The sequence below is a fragment of the Cricetulus griseus genome, chromosome 9, assembly GCF_003668045.3.
Source record: "Cricetulus griseus strain 17A/GY chromosome 9, alternate assembly CriGri-PICRH-1.0, whole genome shotgun sequence".
Taxonomy (NCBI): Eukaryota; Metazoa; Chordata; class Mammalia; order Rodentia; family Cricetidae; genus Cricetulus; species Cricetulus griseus.
Genome location: NC_048602.1, coordinates 21,410,990 through 21,432,998, shown reverse-complemented (window position 1 = coordinate 21,432,998; position 22,009 = coordinate 21,410,990). Strand labels below are relative to the sequence as shown.

The following is a 22,009-nucleotide window of genomic DNA, read 5'->3' as shown; positions in this document are numbered from 1 at the left end:
CCATAGGGTAGGGATAAGTAGGGACCAGAGAGATGGATCAGTGGCTAAGAGCACTTGGAGCTCTTACGGAGAACAGGGTTTTGTTCCCAGCATCCACAAGGTGGCAATAACTGCCTGCAACTCCAGTTCCAGGGTATCCAATGCCCTCTTCTGGCTCTGAGGGCACCAGGCACACAAATAGTACACATAGTATACATGCAGGCAAAAAAAAAACACACCCTCATACACATAAAATAAAATAATAAATATCAGATCATGAAAAAATGTGATCTGTAGGTGTAGCTCAGTTGGTGGATGTTTGCCGATCATCCACTCTTTAAAAGTTATTTTATGTGAGCTGGAGAGATGGTTCACTGGTTAAGAGTACTGGCTGCTCTTCCAGAGATCCTGAGTTCAATTCTCAGCAACCACATGGCTCAGCAACCGGGTGGCTCCCGGCCATTTATAGTGAGATCTGATGCCCTCTTCTGGCATACACGTGTACAGCACTCATACACGAATAGATATATTTTTTTAAGTTACTTTATGCGTATGGGCGTTTTGCCTGCATTTTTGTCTGTGCGCCATGTGCATGAAGAGCCCAAGGAGGCGAAAGAGGGCCATGGATCCCCCGGAACTGAAGTTACAGATGTCAGTCATGAACTCCAGTACTTGACCCTCAGCACTGTGTAAACAGGGTATAGCGGTACACATCTGTAATCCCAGCATTTGGGATGCAGGAGGTTCAGAAGTTCAAAGTCATCCTTGGCTACATAGCAAGTTTGAGGACAGCTCGACCATGAGAACCTGTCTCAACACTCTCCCCACAAATGAAGCATTTAGGAAGGACCTTTCGAGCACCTCCCGATGGGAAGGGTGGGAAATGGGTGTGGGTGGGAACCCCCCAAATTTAGAGATTGTCTTCACCTCAGTTCAGCTCTGTCCTTCTTTACCCACAGGCCCCACAATGCCCCAGGGAACCAATGAATCCTTGGTGAAACTGGACCAAATTATCCCTGTAAATTTCTGTGTGGCCATCAGGCCAGTTTTTTGGGAATAATCCAAGGACAGGATGACGGCTGCCTCATTTCAACTCTGCATGAAGAATGGAGGCCAGGCCTGGGCACAGATGTAACAAGTCTTTCTCTGTCCCACCTACCAGTTCCCAAATAACCACACGGAGACTTCTTATTAATTATGAAAGCCTGACCCTAGCTTAGGCTTGTTCTTAACTAGTTCTTATAGTTTAAATTAACCCATCTTTTTAAAGCTATGTTTTTTTACTTGTTTTGGTTACCTTTACTTTGTACTACCCATCCTGCTTCCTCCACATCTGGCTGGCGACCTGGCCTTTCTTCTCCCCTGAGACCCCTCTGTCCCCAGAAGTCCCACCTAACCTCTTCCTGCCTAGCTGTTGGACATCCAGCTCTTTGTTAAACTAATCATAGTGACACGTCTTCACACCGTGTAAAGGAATATTCTGAAACACACAGATGCTTATCTGACGTGTGTGTGTGTGTGTGTGTGTGTGTGTGTGTGTGTGTGTGTGTGTGTATTTCCTTCCTTTCTTTCTAAAACTTTTTCCCTTTGGTGTTTTTGAGACAGGGCCTCTTTACCATGTAGCCCTGGCTGCCGTAGAACTTACTATGTAGATCAAGCTGGCCTTGAACTCATAGACTTCTATCTGTCTCTTCCTCCCAGTTCTGAGATTAAAAGTGTACAGCACCATCCCCAGCCCCAGTTTGCATTTTCTTAAGAACATACATGTTGCAGGGCGGGGCGTTGGTGACTCATTCCTTTAATCCTAGCACTGGGGAGGCAGAGGAGGTGGATCTCTGTGAGTTCGAGGCCAGCCTGGTCTCCAAAGCCAGTGCCAGGATAGGCTCCAAAGCTACACAGAGAAACCCTGTCTCGAAAAACCAAAAAAAAAAAAAAAAAAAAGAACATACATGTTGCCAGGTTGTGGTGACACATGCTTTAATTTCAGCCCTTGTAGGCAGACAAAGACAGATCTCTGTGTTCGAGGCCAGCCCAGTCTACAGAGTGAGTTCCAGGACAGCCAGGGCTACACAGAGAAGCCCTGTCTCGAAAAAACAAAACAAAACAAAATAAGAACATGCATGTTGAGCATGCTGGCGCTGTTGCTTATCTAGAATACATACATTATATATTTACCTCTACATACACTATTTATTATGTGTTTCTTACATATATGTTAGTATATCCTTTTTTTAAAGACTTACTGATTTTCATGTGTGTGAGTGCTTTGACGGTTGTCAGCCAGCGTGTGAGTGCTGGAAAATGGAGCAAGGTCGTCTCCAACAGCAGTAAGTTCTCCTAACAGTTGTTGAGCCATGGCTCCAGCCTCCAAGTATATTCTTAGTGAATACTGTGTCCATTCTTTTTAAAATTATCAATGGCCAATGACATGTTTCTAGTGAGAGAGGTTATTATGGCTGTTCCATATAGGCATGTGATAAATTTCGGTCATATTGCTCCAGCTATCACTTTCTCATCCCCAGTCTTTCCCTGCTCCTTCCATATCTCTAATGATTTAAATGTGAGCTCCTGTGCCTGGCCGATTGGACTCTCTGAGACAGACAGCGTGGCTGTGTAAGTGAGCCATAGACCTAAGGTTTATGGTTGTGTGATGATTGGTTTGGGTTGTCAGTCTGACACAGTTTAGAATCACCTGGCACTGTCTGCATTAAGTTGGCCTGTGGCCAGGTCTGTGGGGGATTTCCTTAATTTGCTTTTACTTACGGTGGGAAGACCTACCCTGGATTTGGATGGCACCGCTTCTTGAGTCACCCAAATGTTCTGAGAGCCACGGAGCTGGATATTAGCATGCATGCATTAATTCATTACTTTCTGCTCTTGGCCGTGGAAGCAATGCGACTAGCTGCTTCAAGTTTCTGCTGCCTTAATGTCCCGTCAATGCTGCACTTTAACCTAGAGTTGTGAGTCAAATAAAACCTTTCAAATTGCATCTGGGTTGTTTTCACTTTTGCTTTGAATTGGGATCTCACTATGTAGCCCTGGCTGTATTAGAACTCACTATATAGGCTAAGCTGGCCTCAAACTCACAGAGAACCATCTGCTCCCCCGTCGGGCATGCTGGGGTTAAAGGTGTGCACCACCAGGCCTGGTCTTTGTTGGGGTGGTTTTTGTTTGTTTGTTTATTTTGTTTTGTTTTTGTTTTTTTCGAGACAGGGTTTCTCTGTGGCTTTGGAGACTGTCCTGGCACTCGCTCTTGTAGACCAAGTTGTTCTCGAACTCACAGAGATCTGCCTGCCTCTGCCTCTGCCTCTGCCTCTGCCTCTGCCTCTGCCTCTGCCTCTGCCTCTCTGCCTCTGCCTCTCTGCCTCTGCCTCTGCCTCTGCCTCTGCCTCTGCCTCTGCCTCTGCCTCTGCCTCTGCCTCTGCCTCTGCCTCCCAAGTGCTGGGATTAAAGACTTGTGCCACCACCGTCCTGCTTAATAAATATTATTTTAAAAGACCAAAAGCACAATGATATATATATATTCATGAAAATGTCAATGAAATGCATCACTTTGTGTGTTAACCTAAAACCAGTAAATAACATTTTATTTTTGCTTTTTAATTCTATGTATGTGTGTGGGCAGGTGCTGGAAGGCAGATGTGTTAGTTCCCCCCAACATGGGTGCTGGGGACTTGAACTCAGGTCCTCTGGAAGAAAGGCATGTGTTCTTAGCCACTGAGCCATCTCTCCAGCCCTTGGTATAAATAGTTTTTAATGGGAGACATGAAGTTAAGAGGGATATGTGATGAAGGCACAGGGGAGAATTGAGAAGGCATGACGGAGATACACTGTATACATTTATGAAATCTTCAAAGAAAAGTCAACTCCAGAAGGATATAAAATAACTGGCTTAAAGATATAGTTACAGCATAAGTAGACTAAATAACCACAGTGGCGCACGCCTTTAATCCCAGCCCTCGGGAGGCAGGGGCAGGAGGATCTCTGTGAGTTCGAGACCAGCCTGGTCTACAAGAGCTAGTTCCAGGACAGCCTCCAAAGACACAGAGAAACCCTGTCTCGGGGGAAAAAAAAAAAGACATAATCAAAATATAACACAGAAACCAAGAAAGAAACAAAACAAAAAAACGAAGCAGGAGAGACGGTGGGGAGGAGCGTAAAGGTAGGAGAAGGGACTAATTTGGAAGAAGAATGGCTGGTAGGAGAAGGAAGGGGGCCGAATATGGCCATAGGACACTATATGCAAGCTTGAAATTGTCAACAACGAGCAAAATAAAATGTACGGTGTCCTAGGTAAGATTTCAGGTCCCAGGGTGGGCAGAGCTGCACCCATGGTGGCAGAGAAGATGTCATCATCCAGGGCTTCTTGCTTCCTGTGTCTATTCAGGAAGGAAACTGTGCAAATAGCAATGCAGGCAAGTCAAAGGCCAGGGCAAAGCTTCAGCCTGCAGGTTCCAGGGACGAAGTGGGGCCGGGAGAGAACAGAGGTCGCCTCTTGCCCTGCCTCTCCTTCCTGAGAGCCGAACCCTGGATCTCGGTTTAAGGAGAAGGGGCGCTATGGACATAGATTTCATATACCTGCTTTGCCTGGGTGAGTCTCCAGGGCTGTGACAAGCGCTTGTCTGGGTGAGAAAAACTCACAGCGGGGTCAAGGTGGTAACTATGGAAATGCAGAAATGAGGGTGTCTATGTGTGAGCGCGAGAGGCTGGGCCGGGGGTCTCAAGTACATCAGTACCGGTGCCACACCTAAAAGACCCTGATTACTGCAAGAAGTGCAAGCTCCATGGGGGCGGGTCTCTGCATCTCGTCACTCCACCAGATTAGAAAGGGGTCAGGGTGTAGGAACTGCCATGTGGCTAAATGCAGATTTCGCCAGCTATCCCCATCCTTGGGCTAGTTTTAACATCCTAGGTTTGAACCTAACCCACACGGAACCGGCCTCCGTGCGTGAAGAGGAAAATGGGGTTGTTGGGTGGTTACATTATACGGCAGCTTCCCTTTAAGAGGCCCCTGGTTCCTCCCTGGAGCAAGAGTAGGGTCAGGACTTGTGGGGATGGCGATCAGAAGGCTACATCTGCCCTGTTCCTTCCTCTTTTTTCTGCTCACAGCCTTCGCTCCAGGTCAGTGCTTTTCTCTGTGTGTGCCCTTTAGAGAGTCTCCGTCCACAGGCCAGGGTCTGATACACCTTGTGTTGCTTTACTGGGGCTGCGGTACCCAAGTGCCACCTGTTGTTATTTTGTAAAAGTTTAAAAATATAAAAAGGTGCGAGATGAGAGACGCGAGAGATATGTTAACCATAGTTTATCAAAGGGGGGGAGCGAGAGAGCAAGCAAAGAGTAAGAGAAGAGAGAGAAGGCAAGAGAGAGCAAAGAGGAGAGAGCTTAAGAGAGGAGGAGAAGAGAAGAGGGGGTAAGTGGGCAGGGGTCTGTCTTTTAAAGGGGTCCTTTACACCTGGGTGCAGACTTAGTTCCCACGGAACCCTGGGCTGACCAGGGTACTGCCTGAGTGGAGTCTGCCAGGTAACAGGGGCAGGCCAGCGTAATGCCTGAACCTTTCACCACCAACCTGTTGGTTTAAGACAAAGGAAAATAATCTTCTTGCTTATGTGAGTTACGGGATCAAGGTGTAGGCAACATGGGTTCCTTTGGAAGGAAGGGAAGAAGGAGGGGAGGGATGGAGGGAGGGAGGGAGGGAGGGAGGCGGGAGGGAGGGAGGAGGGAGGGAGATCTCATGCCTCTTTTGTAGTTTGTAGCTTCTGGTAGCAGCTGGCAATAAGTCTGGGGGCACTGTTCATCGTTGTTACAGTTTTACATTTTTTTAAATTACGTATTAGGGTTTCTATTGCTGCGAAAAAGACACTGACCAGCGCAACTCTTATAAAGGAAAACATTTAATTGGGGCTGCCTTGCAGCTTCAGAGATTTACCCCATTGTCATCAGGGCAGGAAGCATGGCAGCTTGCAATCATGGTGCTGGAGAGGCAGGCAGCAGGAAGACAGGCTGGGCCTGGCTTGAGCATTTGAAACCTCAGAGCCTATGCCCACTGAGGAACTTCTCCCAGCAAGGCCATACTTACTCCAACAAAGCCGTATCACCTGTCCTAGCCCTTTCAAATAATGCCACTCTCTATGAGCCTGTAGGGGCCATTTTCATTCAAACTACCACACAGGGTTTCACTGAGTAGCCAGAGCTGACCTGGAAGCTACAGAGACCCGCCTGCCTCTACTTCCTGAGTGCTGCCATAAAAGGTGTACGCCACCATAGGGTGCTCCCTTCTGGACCCAGGATTAGACACGGACCACACCCAAACACCAGTTTCCAACGCTAAGTGATCCTTTATCAAGCAAGACAGAGAAACGGGGTGGCTGAGGACAGAAACAGCAGCAAGCAGCTCTGCAGGGGTGGCTTTTAAAGAGAAAAAAGTGGAATTCTAGCTAGGGCATCTGGTGGCTTAGCCTTGGCAGTCAGTCTCAGGAATAAGGACATGGCCAGGTAAGGGAGATGAAAGAAAAAGGGTGAAGGACAGAGGACCTATAGGTGAAAGGTTCAGGCATTAGTGCTGCCCAGCTCTACGCCTTTAAGAGACAGACCCCGCCCCCTGACATCAGGTGGGGCACACACGGTGTTGTGCCCATCATCCATATCACCTGTGACCTTCATGAGGACACTGCGCATGTGTGAAGCCTCAGTGCACATGCTCGGCTTTCCCTTTAAAGCTTGTACCTGTCTCTCTTACCCTCTCTCTCTCTCTTTCTGGCCACCGACCATGGCGGTCAGTCATTAACTCTCTCTCTCTTCTCTCTGCTTCCCTTCACGTCTCTCTCTCACTCTGTCTCTCTTCTCTGTAATAAACTAGTTAATGTGTCCTCTATAGTTTGAGTCTCATCTATCTCTCTTTTAATTTAAGCAGAAATCCAACAATAGGCACTGTTATTCTTTTGTTTAAAAAGAAGAAAAGAGAAATATTGAGACAGACATATTGACTATAAGTTTATTATAAGGACTGGCAGAATGGGTAGACTAAGAAGAGGAACAGGGTAATGGCTGACTGCCATGGCCGGTCGCCATAGAGAGACAGAGCGGGGAAACAGAGAGAGGGGACAGAGAGCAGGAACAGGGGGAGAGAGAGAGATAGCGGGAACAGACAGAGAGAGAGAGAGAGCGAGGGCAGGGGCCTATCTTTTAAAGGGGTCCTCTGCACCTGCGTACAGACTTCTTTCCCATGGAACCTTGGGCTGACCAGGGTATTGCCTGAGTGGATTCCACCAGGTATCAGGGGCAGGCCAGCATAATGCCTGAACCTTTCAGGCACCATGTTTGCCAGGTTTGGCCCTGTTAGAGCCCTTCACTGACTACAGAGTTTAGAGTCCTTGGATGCTATTCCAACGAGGGAGGAGAGCCAAATCCCGAAGCCTGATCTCCACACGCATGTGGTGGCAATGTATACACTTCCAGGCTCTCACGAGAACACACATACATCATATAAACACAGTAGCAACATGAATACGATTTCAAAACCAGGAGTTCACCAGAAGTCAGACGAAGCCAAAAACTGATGAACTCTATCAACACGAGGGACTTCATTGGGGACAACTCTGGGTCTGGCCTCTGGAGCAGCCTGGGCCAGCCTTGATGTTACCGGGCCGTTTTTTCCTTTGGTCTATTGGCATGCTCTTATGCCCAAATTCTGAACCCCCCCCAAAAAAAAAATCACCTAGAGACCCGATCTGATGCAAAAGCAAAGCGTCTTTAATTTTATGAGTTAACTCAGGGAGGTTCTCCTGTTCATTCAACACAGCGGGTGAATCAGGTATTTTTCTCTTGCTTAAATTAGTCAAAGGCACAAGATGAGACATGAGAACAAGAGACACATTAACCATAGTTTATTTTAGGCCAGCAGAGCAGAGAGAATAAAAGAGAGAGAGACAGAGTAAGAGAAGGGAAGGGAGGAAGAGAGAAGACGCAGAAAGAGAGAGAGAGAGAGAGAGAGAGAGAGAGAGAGAGAGAGAGAGGGGTGAGGGGAGTTGGAACTTTTAAAGGGAAGGCTGCCCATGCTCACTGAGGTTCCATGCACGCACAGAGTCCTCACACAAGCCCGTCATGCGTGATGAGTGATGTGATGACATAGCACGTCTCTGTGTGTGTCCTGCCTGTTGTCAGGGGGCGGGGTCAGCCTGGTGTTGGGTCCTAATAATCCTGACTCTTATTTATCATAAAAAGTGGGGAGCTGGGCATGGCAGGTTAGGGAGCGGGTCGTAGAGTTCTCAAGGTTGCTTCCTGCTGACCTGGGGGACTTTGACCATCTTTGGGGTGCCTGAGAAAGCTGGCAGTGGGCGGGGTCAGCCTGGTGTCGGGTCCTAACAGGAAAGACCTGGAGCATCAGTGGGGCAGGGAATATATTGGGGTAGAGCAAGGTGAGTGTCGGGGGGGGGGGTCTTGTAGTTGCATAGCAACAGTCTCAGGATTGCCCTCCGGGCTTGGGCAACCTGTCCTGAGTTGATTGGTCAGCTGCAGCTGCAGAAAGGTTGCTATGCTTAGAGGCCCTCCCAGGGAAGTTGCTATGCTCTGCATTCCACTGCTATTGTTAGACTCCTGGAAGCTCAGGCCTCCAGGATCTCAGCCCAGGACCTCGGTCACCCCAATCACCAGGCAGATTCGAAAGCTTGATGCAAACTGCACGAGGCTTTATTAAAGTTGTTTAACGAGCTAACCCCATGTTAGCTCGGGTCTTTCATCCACCCGCCATGGTAAATGGCTAGGAAAGACAGCTCGAAGTGTCTGCATAGAGATCTTATAGGGCAGTGTAAGGGGAGTGTCTAGGGGTACGCACAGGCTCAGGATTGGTGTGGCTCCAGGCTTGGAGGGCTTGCCCTGTGTTGATTGGTCAACTGGTTGTTATGGCCCATAGGCCCTCCCAGGGTGGTTGCTATGCTTTGTGCGTCATTGCTGTGCACTTGTCTGTAAAGCACACCCAGAGCCGTAAGCATAGCGCCACCAGCTAACTTCTGATTGGTTCCTTGCCACGAGGCAGGCATCTGACCTCCTAGTGACTAAGGCAAGGTCAGACAAGCTGTTATGTTCGGCTATTATGGCTGCCGAAATGGGGAGCTGGTCCCTTAACTATCAGTAAAGCACATCCAGAGCCCGCCAGCTAACTTCTGATTGGTTCCTTGACACATGGAGGGTATCTGGCTTCCTAGTAATAAGGGCAAGGTTTGGCAAGGTCGGGGGCTCACCACATGTTGCTGAGTCAGAGGCCTGCATTTCACGGGGTCTTTTCTGCAGCCTATCATGGCTGCCAAAGCAGGGCCCTGGGCAGCTATGGTTCTGTAGCCTTGAAAGCTCACTCACTGTGGTGGTTTGAAGGAGAATGCCCCCATAGGCTGATACCTTTGAATACTTGGTCTCTAGCTGGTGGGACTATTTGGGAAGGATTAAGAGATGTGGCCTTGCTGGAGGAGACAATGGGAGTCACAGCAAGGAGCCACCATGTGGGTGTTGGAAATAGTAGAGCCCTGGTCCTCTGGAAGGGCAGCCAGTGCTCTTAATGTGTGCTTTCTCTCCTCTCTCTCTCTCTCTCTCTCTCTCTCTCTCTCTATATATATATATATATATATATATATCTTTATTTATTCATTATATTATACAGTGTTCTGCCTGCATGTATGTTGCACACCATAAGAGGGCGCCAGGTCTCATAACGGATGGTTGTGAGCCACCATGTTGTTGCTGGGAATTGAACTCAGGTCCTCTGGAAGAGCAGCCAGTGCTGTTAACCTCTGAGCCATCTCTCCAGCCCCACGCCTGTATAAATTTTATATAAATATTTCTCCTTTGAAAATTTCATACATACATACATACAATGTATCTTAATCATTTACCCCCCACTCTCCCTCTTAATTCTTTCCAGGATTTCACAAAACATCTCTCTCCCAAGTCTTCCTTCCTTCCTTTCTTCCTTCCTTCCTTCAACTTTTTGAGTTCAATTAGTGTTGACCATATATATCTTTCCCTAATTACTAGGAAGCCAGATAGCCTCCAAACCAATCAGAAGTCAGCTGGTGGGCTCTGGAATGCAGCAGACTGTAGCAACTGTCCTGGGAGGGCCTCTAGCCAATCACAACCTTTCTGCAGCTGCAGCTGACCAGTCCATTCAGGACAGGTTGCCCAAGCCCGGAGGTGCACCAGTCCTGAGACTGTTGCTATGCAACTAGAAGACCCCCCCAGACACTCCCCTTGCTCTACTCTAAAGTATCCCCTGCCCCACTGCTGCTCGGGATCCCTCCTGCCTCACCCACTGTGTCAGATGGATGGAGGACCCAAGTTAACTCCAGTTAACCTTTTAATTATAAGGACTCTTTGCTTTTGCATCATATCTGGTCTCTTGGTGGTTTGAGGGTTCAGAGTCTGGGCACAACAGAATGAGGTCATCCAGTAGGCCATGGGCAACCTACCTGTGGTTACACCCTTAAAGCAAAGTGGCTCTCCTTCCCTTAGCAGCAATTAGTTTTTCAGCTAGGGATGGAACCTCGGAGCTGTGATCCCCCTTAACCCCCAAAACAGGGTTTCTCTGAGTGGCCCTGGCTATCCCTGAACTCACTCTCTAGACCAGGCTGGCCTCAAACTCAGCTTCTGCCTCCCGATCGCTAGAATTTAACGTGTGCACCACCACTGTCTGGCAACCATGCTGGATTTGTAACTGGCTTGACCCTGTGCTGACCGTTGGTGCCGTGGATTCATATGAATCTCCATGAAAGAGAGTAAAATTACCCAAGGCACACTGATGTTTTAATTCACTGAGGTAAATTCACAGAACATAAAACCAGCTACTTGCAAGTCTACAGAGCAGGGACAGTTGGTATAGTCGCAGTATTGTGCAACCAGCACCTCTATCTTGTTCCAGGATTTTTGTCATCGCCCACACAGAAACACTAGCTCATTAAGCTCCCCACACCTCCTGCTCCCGGTATCTACTGACGAGTTTTCTCTCTGTCTGGATTTGCATATTCTGGAGACATATGAAACAGAAGGACCCCGTGTGTAGTCCTTGGTCCCTCACTCTTAGTTATTATGTTTCTTTTCCTTCCATTCTCCTGCCTCCTCCTCCAAGAGCAGAGATTAAAGGGATACCCACTCTATGGGGAGACAGGGGTAGAAGCCACCGTTCTATGCATGCCAGTCAAGCACCCTATGTATCCCCAGCCCTGAACGTAAAAGCAAGAATTAAGAAGACACTTATCACCAGACAGTGATGGCACACACCTTTTAATCTCAGCACTCAGGAGGCAGAGGCAGGGGGATCTCTGTGAGTTGGAGGCCAGCCTGGTCTCCAGAGCGAGTGCCAGGATAGGCTCCAAAGCTACACCGAGAAACCCTGCCTCAAAAAACCAGAAAAAAAAAGAGAAAGAAATCCTGTCTCAATTAAAAAATAATAATAATAATGACAAAGGCTCCCTGAACGTGGGTGTCAGTTGGGGGGCCTGGGCAGTCTATGGGGCCCCTGGCAATGGAACCAGTATTTATCCCTAAGTCATGAATGAACTTTGGGAGCCGGTTACCTATGGATGGATACTCTCTCAGCCTAGATACACCGGGGAGGGCCTAGGCCCTCCCCCAAATGATGTGACAGGCTTTAATGATCCCCCATGGGAGGCGTCACCCTCCCTGGGCAGTGGATGGGGAGTTGGTAAGGCCGGGCATGGGAAGATGGGAGAGAGAGGGAAGTGGGATTGGTATGTAAAATAAGATTACTTTTAATTTAAATAAAGATTTATTTTTTAAAAGGCAGCTAAACATGAGCCTGGGCGAATGGACCAGCAAGCAGTCCCTCCATGTTTCTGCCCTCAGTTCCTGCCCAGATTTCTCTCCATGGTGGATTGTTACCTGGGTGTATAAACTAAATAAACCCTTTCCTTTGCAAGTTGCTTTTGATCAGAGTGTTTTTTTTTTTTTTCTTATCGCAGCAACAGAATGAAACGAGAACGAACAGATTAGAACTCAAACAAACATATATCACTCCAGATAGCGCTGTGCCCAAATTCTGATCCCCAAATCACCAAGAGAGCCATTCCGATGCAAAAACAAAGAGTCTTTTGTTATTAACGAGTTAACTGTCTTAACTTGAGGGCCCTTTGTCCGTTCATCAGGGACCCAGAGAAACCTGGAGGCAGGGAATTTATTGCGGTAGAGCAAGGGGAGTGTCTAGGGGGGTCTGCAACAGTCTGAGGATTGGTGCATTTCCGGGCTTGGGCGACCTGTCCTGTGTTGATTGGTCAACTGGTTGGCATGGCCTATAGGCACTCACAGGGTGGTTACTATGCTTTGCATGTCACTTTTATGGTAAAGCACTCCCATAAAGCACACCCAAAGCTTGGTTCCTTGCCATGTGGAGGGTATCTGACCTCCTAGTGACTGGGAGGAGGGGCAAGGTCAGGCAAGCCGGTGTTGCTGAGTGTTTTCTGCAGCGGGTCATGGCTGCTACAGCAGATGGCTGGGTAAGGGTCTGATCCCTTCAACTGACAACACACCAAAGAAATGATTCTGTTACTGGTAGTTTTAGTCTTGACCATGTTATTTCCAGGCTGTTTGTTTGATTCTGGTGTTTTGTTCAAGTAACCAAAGACATACACAAATGGTAAAGTTGCAAGGGGTTTTATTCCGAATCGAGGAGAAAATTCGGGTCAGATAGACTACAGGATCACAGCAGGCTACCCAAACTAGAGGGCTCAAGAGCCCCTGGTCACTGCCTGGGGCTTCCTTTTGCGGGTCTAGGAGGAGGGACTGGCTGCTAGGAGCAGGATGTAGGTGGCCTTTTGGATTTGATTGACAGGCTTAGCCTTTGTTTGCTGCATATGTCTTTACCCATGATGCATCTGATTTTAATCATATATAGGTATAATAAAGAGTGATTTCCCCTAGATGCTTATTCAAAGGATGTATTTTGACTTATTACTTATGCAACCCAAACCTCTTGAGCCTGTATTGACCCACTTCAGTCAGTTTCGGGGTGTTTTTGTTCACAAAAGAGGAGTCTCCAAGCAGTTTTTAGGGAGGAATAACACAACGCATTGTTTGGAGCCAGGCGTATGTTTGCAGTGGGGTTTGCAGGTTGATGTGTGCATTGTGCGGAAAGCAGCGTGTATATTGCTCCAGCCAAATGGAATTCTGGGTTGCTCAGCTAGCCCTACACTTTGCTACTTTAATTCCACCGGAGTCTATCTTGGTAAACCCAGTGAGTCTTCCCTGGAGTATAAGGGATTGCTATAGGAATCAGGAATCAGGAAAAAAGCTCGCCCCAGCGAAAGTCCCAACTCAGAAAAGCAGCACCGCTGAAAGTAAATGCCAACTGTGCAGCCTGGAGAGCCTCTTCTCCCCGGCAATGGTGACTGCCTTTCTAAGGCCGGAAGAGGGGCGTTGTGAATAGCCTGAGCTGGGAAAGCTTCACTAGCTCTGCAGGTGTTGTTTACTCCCAGGGGAGCCTGGCGATCGCTCGCCCCCCACAGTTTTCTGCACTCCCTTCTCAGCCAGGAGGGAGTGTTTCAAGTCAGAGGAAACAGCTGCTCAACAGTCTCTCACTGAGCTTTCTCTTCCAGGGCTGTGCCTGTGCTATGGAGATGAGGAGGACGACGGTGAGTTTCCACACGACCTCTGTGTCCCACTCTCTGTGACCCTCTCCTGTCCCATAGGGGAACGCTGTCCCCAATGCTACTGCCACACACCTCTGAAGGGGAAAGGGTCCTGGAGCCAAGGAATACCACAAAGTCACACCACACCGCAAGCCGCACACGAGAGACATTTATTGGGACAGACACGAGAGAGTGATCGCCTTGGCTAGGGTGAGAAGCAGCAAGGAATTGACAGCACCAAGGCTTTATGTAGGGTTTCTTGGGGGGGGGGGCGGGTAGCATTTCCCAGGATGATTTCCAGGGTGGGGATTTGTGGGATTTCAAGTGGATGGAACTCAGCAATCGGTGGTTTTCCAAATTCAGTGTTGGTTGGTTGGTTTCTGAGCTCAGGGGTTGGTGGGTTTCTGAAACTGGACTCTTTTAACCCTATAGTAGCTACTTTTCCTGTTGCTGTAATAAATTCCGATAAAGCAACGTAAGGGAGAAATGGTTTGTTTGGGCTTACTGTTTGAGGTTGCAGCCCCCACTGGTGGGGAAGTCATAGCAACCGGAGCTTGAGGCAACTGGTCACGCTGTATCCATATTCAAGAAGAAGAGAGTGGGTGGGGGAGCTGGCTCAGTGATTGGCAACCTGGAGCCCACATAGTAGAAGGAGAGAATCAACTCCTAAAATTGTCTTCTGATATCCACATACACACCCACACATACCAAAATTTATTTTAATTTTTTTTTAGAAAACTATTTTATGTCTATGAGTGTTTTGTGCATTTATGTGAATGTGTATGCAGTACCATAAAAGGCCAGAAGAGGGCATTGGATCCCCTGAAACTGGAGTTAGAGGCAAATGTTAACTTTCTGTGCATGCTGGATCCCAACCTGGGTGCTCTACAAGAGCACCAAGTGCTCTTAACCATGCCCATCTCTCCAGTCCTGCAATTAAAAATGTTTTTAATCACGTGTATGCATGTGTGCTTGCTTACATGAATGCAGGTGCCTTTGGAAGCCAGAGGTGTCAGACACCCTAGAGGCTAGAGTTACAGCTAGTTGTGAGACACCTGACACGTGTCTTCTGGAATGCCTTTAGCCACAGAGCCATCTCACCAGTCCGAAGAAAGGATATTTAAGAACGAGAAAGCAATGAATCCTTATACTCGGCTCACTTTCTCCTTAAAAAAATCCTTCATGGGGGCTGGAGAGATGGCTCAGCAGTTAAGAGCACCGACTGTTCTTCCAGAGGTCCTGAGTTCAATTCCCAGCAACCACATGGTGGTTCACAACCACCTTGAATGAGATCTGGTGCCCTCTGCTGGCATGCAGGCACACGACTATATACATAATAAATAAATAAATAAATAAATAAATAAAATCTTTAAAAAAAATCCTTCGTTTACTTATGTATATGGGTTTGTGGGATGTGAACATCTCACAATATGTGCGTGGAGGTCAGAGAGATTTGAGTCCTTTCACCAATGTGGGTCTCAGGAATCAAACTCAGGTTGTCAGGCTCCCTCTCCATTTTACACAATGCGGGACTACAGCTTAGGGGTCGGCGCCACCCACAGTGGATGGTTCATCCCATCTCAATTAAACTAATCAAGATAACTTCTCACCAGCATGCGTAAAAAGCCTGTCTCCGGGGGGGGGGGGGTGATTACAGATTCCATCAAGCTGTAATTGAGATTAACCATCCTTAGAATTCTAGGAGGGGTTCACTGTGATGAAGAGTGTAGACAGAGTTTCTCTTCCTGCCTGATCCTGCAGCCATTTAGACCCAAGTAAACACACAGAGACTTATATTAATTATAAACTGTTTAGCCAATGGCCAGACAGGGTTTCTCCATTGCTTTGGAGGCTGTCCTGGCACTCACTCTGTAGAGCAGACTGGCCTTGAACTCACAGAGATCCACCTGCCTCTGCCTCCGGAGTGCTGGGATTTAAGGTGTGTGCCACCAACACCTGGCTCAGACTTGGCTAGCTCTTTCTTAATTATTAACCCATTTCTTTTTTTAAAGATTCATTTATTTATCATGTATACAGTGCAGGCCAGAAGAGGGCACCAGATCCCATTACAGATGGCTGTGAGCCACCATGTGGTTGCTGGGAATTGAACTCAGGACCTCTGGAAGAACAGTCAGTGCTCTTAACCCCTGAGCCTTCTCTCCAGCCCTATTAACCCATTTCTATTAAACTGAATATCTCCATGTAGTCCTGGCTTACCGGAGAATGCCAGGGCCTGCTGTTACTCCTTCAGCAGCTACATGGCAGCTCCCTGGAAGCCTCTCTCTGCATCCTCTTCCCAGAATTCTCCTTGTCTGGTAGCCCCGCCTATACTTCCTGCCTGGCTACTGGCCAATCAGTGTTTTATTCATCAACCAATAAGAGAAATATATATACAAAAGGGCATCCCCCATCAGAAGACTCAATTAGCTCTGAATTCTTTGCAGAGGAACTTCCCAGGCCTTCCATCAGTGCCTGGCCCAGCTCTGAGGTGAAGCCCAAGAGTAATGTCACTCTCCGATGCCGGACCCATTTCCAGAACGTGACAGTCACTCTGGGAAAGTTGCACAACTCTGGGTACCAGCGAGAGCTGAGATCAGCGGGAAAGGAGGCTGAGTTCCACCTTACTAACCTGCAGCCTGAAGATGCCGGGGGTTATTTCTGTGCCTACAGGACAGCAGCGTCCCCCAGGTGGTCAGCAAAGAGTCAGCACTTACAACTGGTGGTCACAGGTGAGCAGGGCCAGCCTCCGGGCTTCTCTTCGTATGCTTTAAGATTACATTCATTTATTTATTTATCGTGTGTTCATGTGTGCACATCACATACATGCCACGGCCTGGGTGAAGAGGTCAGAGGGTAAGTTGTGACACTTGCGTCTCTCCTTCCTCTCTGTGGGTTTGGGGACCAAACTCAGGCTGGTACACTTCACTGCAAACACCCATCGAACTAACCCTCCCGTCCTTGAATTTTTAAAACTCGTTTTGTGTGCCCATGTGACATATGTGTGCATGTGTGTGGGTGTGGGCACAAGGGTGCCGTGGCACACTCGTGGCGATCAGAGGACCATCTTGGATGGTGGTCTTCACACCCTGCCTTGTTTGAGGCAGGGTCTCTCTCTCTTTTTTTTTGCTGTCTACTCCAGTCTAGCTGGCCCAAGGGCTTTCAGGAAGCTTTCTGTCTCCACCTCCCATCTCACTGAGGGAGTACTGGGACAACTGTACTTTACATGGGTTCTGGGCATCTAAATTCAGGTCCTTAATACTTGGTCCTAAGTCATTTCCCTAGTCTTGCTTCTTAGGTTTTAAAATAATAGTGCTATAATAATTATGAACATGGGCTGGAGAGATGGCTCAGAGGTTAAGAGCACCGACTGCTCTTCCAGAGGTCCTGAGTTCAATTGCCAGCAACCACATGGTGGCTCACAACCATCCCTTATAAGATCTGGTGCCCTCTTCTGGTGTGCAGATATACATGGAAGCAGAATGTTGTATACATAATAAATAAATAAAATCTTAACCCCCCCAAAAAAAACCACTGGTTTGTTAAAAAAAATTATGAACATAATTAGTTATAATTGTATTTTATATAATTTGTATGTATAACTAACCATATTTATATCTTCATCTTCTTAGTTTTATAGTAATTGTTATAATAATTAGTAAATAGATGTAATTGATTATATTGATAACTGATGATGATAATGACAAAGTTGGCCTTGGCCCAGGCTGTCTTTGAACTCACTGTGTAGTCAAGGATGGCCTTGAACTCCTGATGCTCTTGTCTCTGCCTCCTGAGCCCTGGGATTATAGATGTCCACCATGCCTTGCTCCAATTTTTTAAATTAAATTTGCACTATTGTGCATCTCTTACACAAAGTGATGGACTTAATGGCATTTTCCTTCACATATATCGCTGCTTGGCTTTATTGACCACTCGCTAAGTTCCCCTCCCACTCACTCTCTTCCCAAATGGTCAGATCAGTTCCTTCATGGACATGTTCCTCTTTTTCTAATGGAACTTGGCTGGAGACTCCAGGAAGCAATCAAGATGCAATACCCCAGAGGGGACTGTGATAGTGGGAGCTGCGTGCCAGGGACGAGGGTCTGGCTAGGGATTCCAAATAGGTCTCAATGATGTGGCTGGTAGATGAATGTCTCAGAAGAGTGAATTCGCAGGAAATCTGGTGTACAGTGAGGTCGGTAGATCTGAAGATGAATACCCAATGAGCCAGAGCACACAGCTTAGAAGCAGCAACTTATCACTGGGGTTTCAGAGCTAAATGTGAGTGCATGTAGTTCTAATGACCGTGAATTAAAATCTATTAGGGCTATAATGGGTAATGGACTTCAAGGCAGTGCTCACATGATTGGAGCATCCGTGAACGCGATACTCAGGAAGAAGACAGTCAGAAATGAAATCTCAAGAAGAAAAGCATAGAGAGTGATCGTGATGAGTAGTCTACAGCTGCATAGCAAATAACCACAAATTTGGAAGCTCAAAACCGTAGACCAGGCTGGCCTTGAACTCCTAACATAGTCAAGGGCAACCTTGATCAATCCTTTGGCCTCCACCTCCCAAGGACTAAGATCACAGGCGTTTTGACATCATACTTGGAGCTGCAGAGTTTGGAATTTTCCCAGCCAGTTTTCAGTCTTGCTTTGGTGGAGTATTTCCTGTATTTTGATATACCTGTACCATTATGTGTTGGGAGTACGCGATCTGTTTTTCATTTTGATTTTTGCAAGGGATTACAGTTAAGAGATGGCCGTGCATCTTAGGAGAGACTTTGGACTTTGAAACAAGTTTGAGACTGTTACAGACTATGGAGACTTGAAGTTAGACAGAATGCATTTTTTCTTTTTCTGCATTATGATATGGCTATAAGCTTTTGGGTGGAATATGGTGGTTTGAAATGAAATTCCCCCCCAAAGGAAGGGGCACTAGTAGGGGTTTGAGGGGTGGCCTTGTTGGAGGAAGTGTGCCACTGTGGCCTAGGGCTTTGAGATCTCTTTTGTTCAAGCTTCCCTCAGTGTGACAGTCTGTTGACTTCCTGTTGCCTGCAAGTTGTAGCATTCCCAACTCCAGCCTGCACGCCGCCATGCTCCCCTTCATCATGATAATAGACTGAACCTCTGAAACTGTAAGTCAGCCCCCTCGATTAAATGTTTTCCTTCGTAAGAGTCGCCATGGTCATGGTGTCTCTTCACAGCAATAAAAACCTAACTAAGACACTGTGTTTTGGATAGTGGACTGCTTTCTCTTTTATTTAAAAAAAAAAATCCTTAATTAACGAAGACTGTACTCAAGATGCACATTGTGTAATGATTATTACAAATTAAACACATCCCTCAACACCCACTCTGTACATCAGAGTCCCACAAATTGATCACATTATAGAAGAAAATTTCCCATCTTTTTGTTCAGTGCATTCTGAAGAATGAACTACGATAGCTATATTTTCTGTTTTGAATGAACGGGTTTATTAAGTAATAAATAGTGAGAAGGAGGGAGAGAGAGAGAGAGAGAATGAATTGCCAATTTGGTTATTCAAAATGTGATGATGCCTGCCTGCCTTTAGTCATCACTCGGAAGGCAGGTGCATCGCTGTGAGTTCCAGGCCAGCCAGGGGTACATGGAGAGACCCTGCCTCAGAAAAAATAAAAAAATGGATACCAAACACTGGGATAAGCTCCTGAAGTTCAGGTGAAGAGAGGGACCAGAGATCATATGAGCAAGGGGGGCTCAAGACCATGATGAAAAAAAAATACACAGAGACATCCAACCCAAGCCAGTGGTAGCTCACGGACTCTGGACTGACACCTGAGGGACCTGCATGTGTGTGACAGTTATGTGGCTTGATCTGTTTGGGATGGAGCGGGCTTGGCAGTGGGACCAGGACTTACCCAGAGTGCACAAACTGACTTTTTGGAGCCCATTCCCTATGGTGGGATGCCTTGCACAGCCTGATTCAGGTTGGGGAGGGTCTTGGTCCTGCCTCAAGTTGGTATCCCAGACTTTGGTGACTCCCCTAGGGAGGCCTTATCCTCTCTAAGGAGTGGCCGGGGGGGGGGGGGGGGGACGGGATAGGGGAAGGTGGGAGAAGGGGAGGGAGGGAGAACTGGGGTTGGAACGTAAAATGAAAAAAAATTAATAATTTTTAAAAATGGGGACTTGATTATTCATATCTCAATGGACCAGAAAGCAGAGAAGTTGAATCAGAAAGTAGGACTGGATTGTAACCTAACTTCCCCCACCCCACGGCCCTGCTTAAGCAGGCTAGATCCCTTGTCCAAAAAGTCCCACAGCTACCCGAGACAGTGCCACCAGTTTGGTGACTAGGCTTTCTGGCTCCCTGCTTTTGTTTTGTTTTTATTTTCAGGCAGGATTTCACTACACACTTGAGGCTAGCCTGGAACTTATTATATCGCCAAGACTGGGCTTGAACTCAAAATCCTCCCACCTCTGACTGGAGTGCTGGGATTCTCGGAGTGTGCCACCACACCCCGTGTGCCTGGAGCCTCTTAGCCATTCTGCTCAACCGTTTTGGGGTGGCAAACTCACTCTGTGGCTCGGTTCTCAATAAATGACCAAATTCGTGGCTGCGGGTGAGATGCTCACATGGACTTCCCCATGTGACGGGCTCAGTCCGGCCCTCTTCAGCTGTGTCAGCCCGCGCTCTCAGGATGGCCTCATGACACAGAGGCTGCCATTTCTGTCTCCAATGTGCAGACGGAGTGGGAGGAGGTGGAGAAATTCCCCCCAGATCATCCAACAGCAAGCCCATCATCCTTACCACCCTCAGCTGCCTCAGCATCTCCCTTCTCTTTGTCTCCATCTACTTTATCTACAGGTGCACTCAACAAGGTGAGTTACGAGTTAGCCATGCTTGGGAGGGAGAGGCAAGATTCTGATAAGATGCAGGGACGGGGAGGCAAAGGCAGGGGGCTCTCTGTCGGTTCAGTGCCACCCTGGTCTACACAAACAATTCCAGGTCAGCCAGAGCTAAATGGTGACACCCTGGTCAGACACACTCACACATACACATACACACACACACACACACACACAGAGAGAGAGAGAGAGAGAGAGAGAGAGAGAGAGAGAGAGAGAGAGCGCGTATGTGTGTATACATAGACATACACATATATAAAATTCTTCTTCCTGGTGTGTTTTATAGGTTCATCCCATGAAGAGCCCCCCAAGAGGTAAATGAATGCACAGTCCTTGGCCAGCCTCATACCCCAATTCTTCCCACTGCGTTCTTCGGAGATTCCATTTATGTCGTCAATTGCTGTGCTCAGCCCCACCTCCCCCTAGCCTGTTTGGGCATCACACCCCTCTCCCTCAAGTCTTCTTGTTCCTACACTTCCATGTTCCAGTTCGTATTCTCTCTCCCGTCTCCCACTCCCTCTCCCCTCCACCCCTCTCTCTCAGAACCAGCCATTCTAATTTTCCAAGGCAGGAAGAGGCTATAGGTAAGTAAGAAGATGCCAGAAAACCATGAGATTTTTTTTTTTTTCCGAGACAGGGTTTCCCTGTGTAGCTTTGGAGCCTATCCTGGCACTCGCTCTGGAGACCAGGCTGGCCTCGAACTCACAGAGATCCGCCTGCCTCTGCCTCCGAGTGTTGGGATTAAAGGCGTGCGCCACCGACGCCCGGCGGGATGAGCCCTTTTATATACTGTTGGTGGGAGTGTGAACTAGTGCAGGCACTAGTGGGATTGCTAGCAACAACTAGTACAGTCTGGAGGTTCCTCAAAAATACTAAAAAAACAAACAAACAAACAAACAAAAAAAAAAAAAACAGAGCAACCAAATGACCCAGCCACAGCTCTCCTGGGAATTTGCCTTCAGGAGAATCACACACACACACACACACACACACACACACACACACACACACACACACACACACACTGCCCCCATATTAACAGCTCAGCCCTGGGTTCCACTTTCTTCCAGGGATTCATTTCTCCCAGCCTGGCCTGACACCAAGAAAGAGATCCATGAAAAATGCACCCTGGGAGCTGGAGATATGCCTTAGCCGTTAAGAGCACTTACTGATCTTGCAGAGGACCTGGGTTCCATTCCCGTACCCACATTATGGCAGACAACTGCCTGTAACTTCAGTTTCATGGGATCCGAATGCTTTCTTCTGGCTTCCTTGGGCCTCTGCATACATATAGTCAGGCATGCACACATACACATAAAACAAAATAATACACACACACACACACACACACACACACACACACACACACACACACACAGTGTACCCTGGAGCCAGGCAGTGGTGGCGTATGCATTTAATTGAGAGGCAGAGGCAGGTGGATCTCTGTGAGTTTGAGGACAGCCAAAACTATACAAAGAAACCCTGTCTCCAAAAACAAACAAACAAACAAACAAAAT

At 47.6% G+C, this 22,009-nt stretch overlaps 1 protein-coding gene across 1 annotated transcript; it reads left to right on the top strand.

Annotated features, from left to right (window-relative positions):
- Nucleotides 1-565: 565 nt before the first annotated feature.
- On the top strand, nt 566-21,644 carry Vstm1 (V-set and transmembrane domain containing 1). The gene is made up of 5 exons (XM_035449149.1): nt 566-647; nt 13,572-13,607; nt 16,049-16,333; nt 20,331-20,465; nt 21,580-21,644. Exons 1-5 carry the CDS (start codon nt 566-568, stop codon nt 21,642-21,644), a joined length of 603 nt encoding a protein of 200 aa, XP_035305040.1.
- Nucleotides 21,645-22,009: the final 365 nt, after the last annotated feature.

Excerpts from the sequence above, each read along its gene's own strand:
- Vstm1 (XM_035449149.1), top strand. The coding sequence starts at position 566 with ATGTGCATGAAGAGCCCAAGGAGGCGAAAGAGGGCCATGGATCCCCCG. Across the intron at positions 16,334-20,330 it reads CTTACAACTGGTGGTCACAG|ACGGAGTGGGAGGAGGTGGA; the intron begins GTGAGCAGGGCC and ends TCCAATGTGCAG. Across the intron at positions 20,466-21,579 it reads CTACAGGTGCACTCAACAAG|CCTGGCCTGACACCAAGAAA; the intron begins GTGAGTTACGAG and ends CATTTCTCCCAG.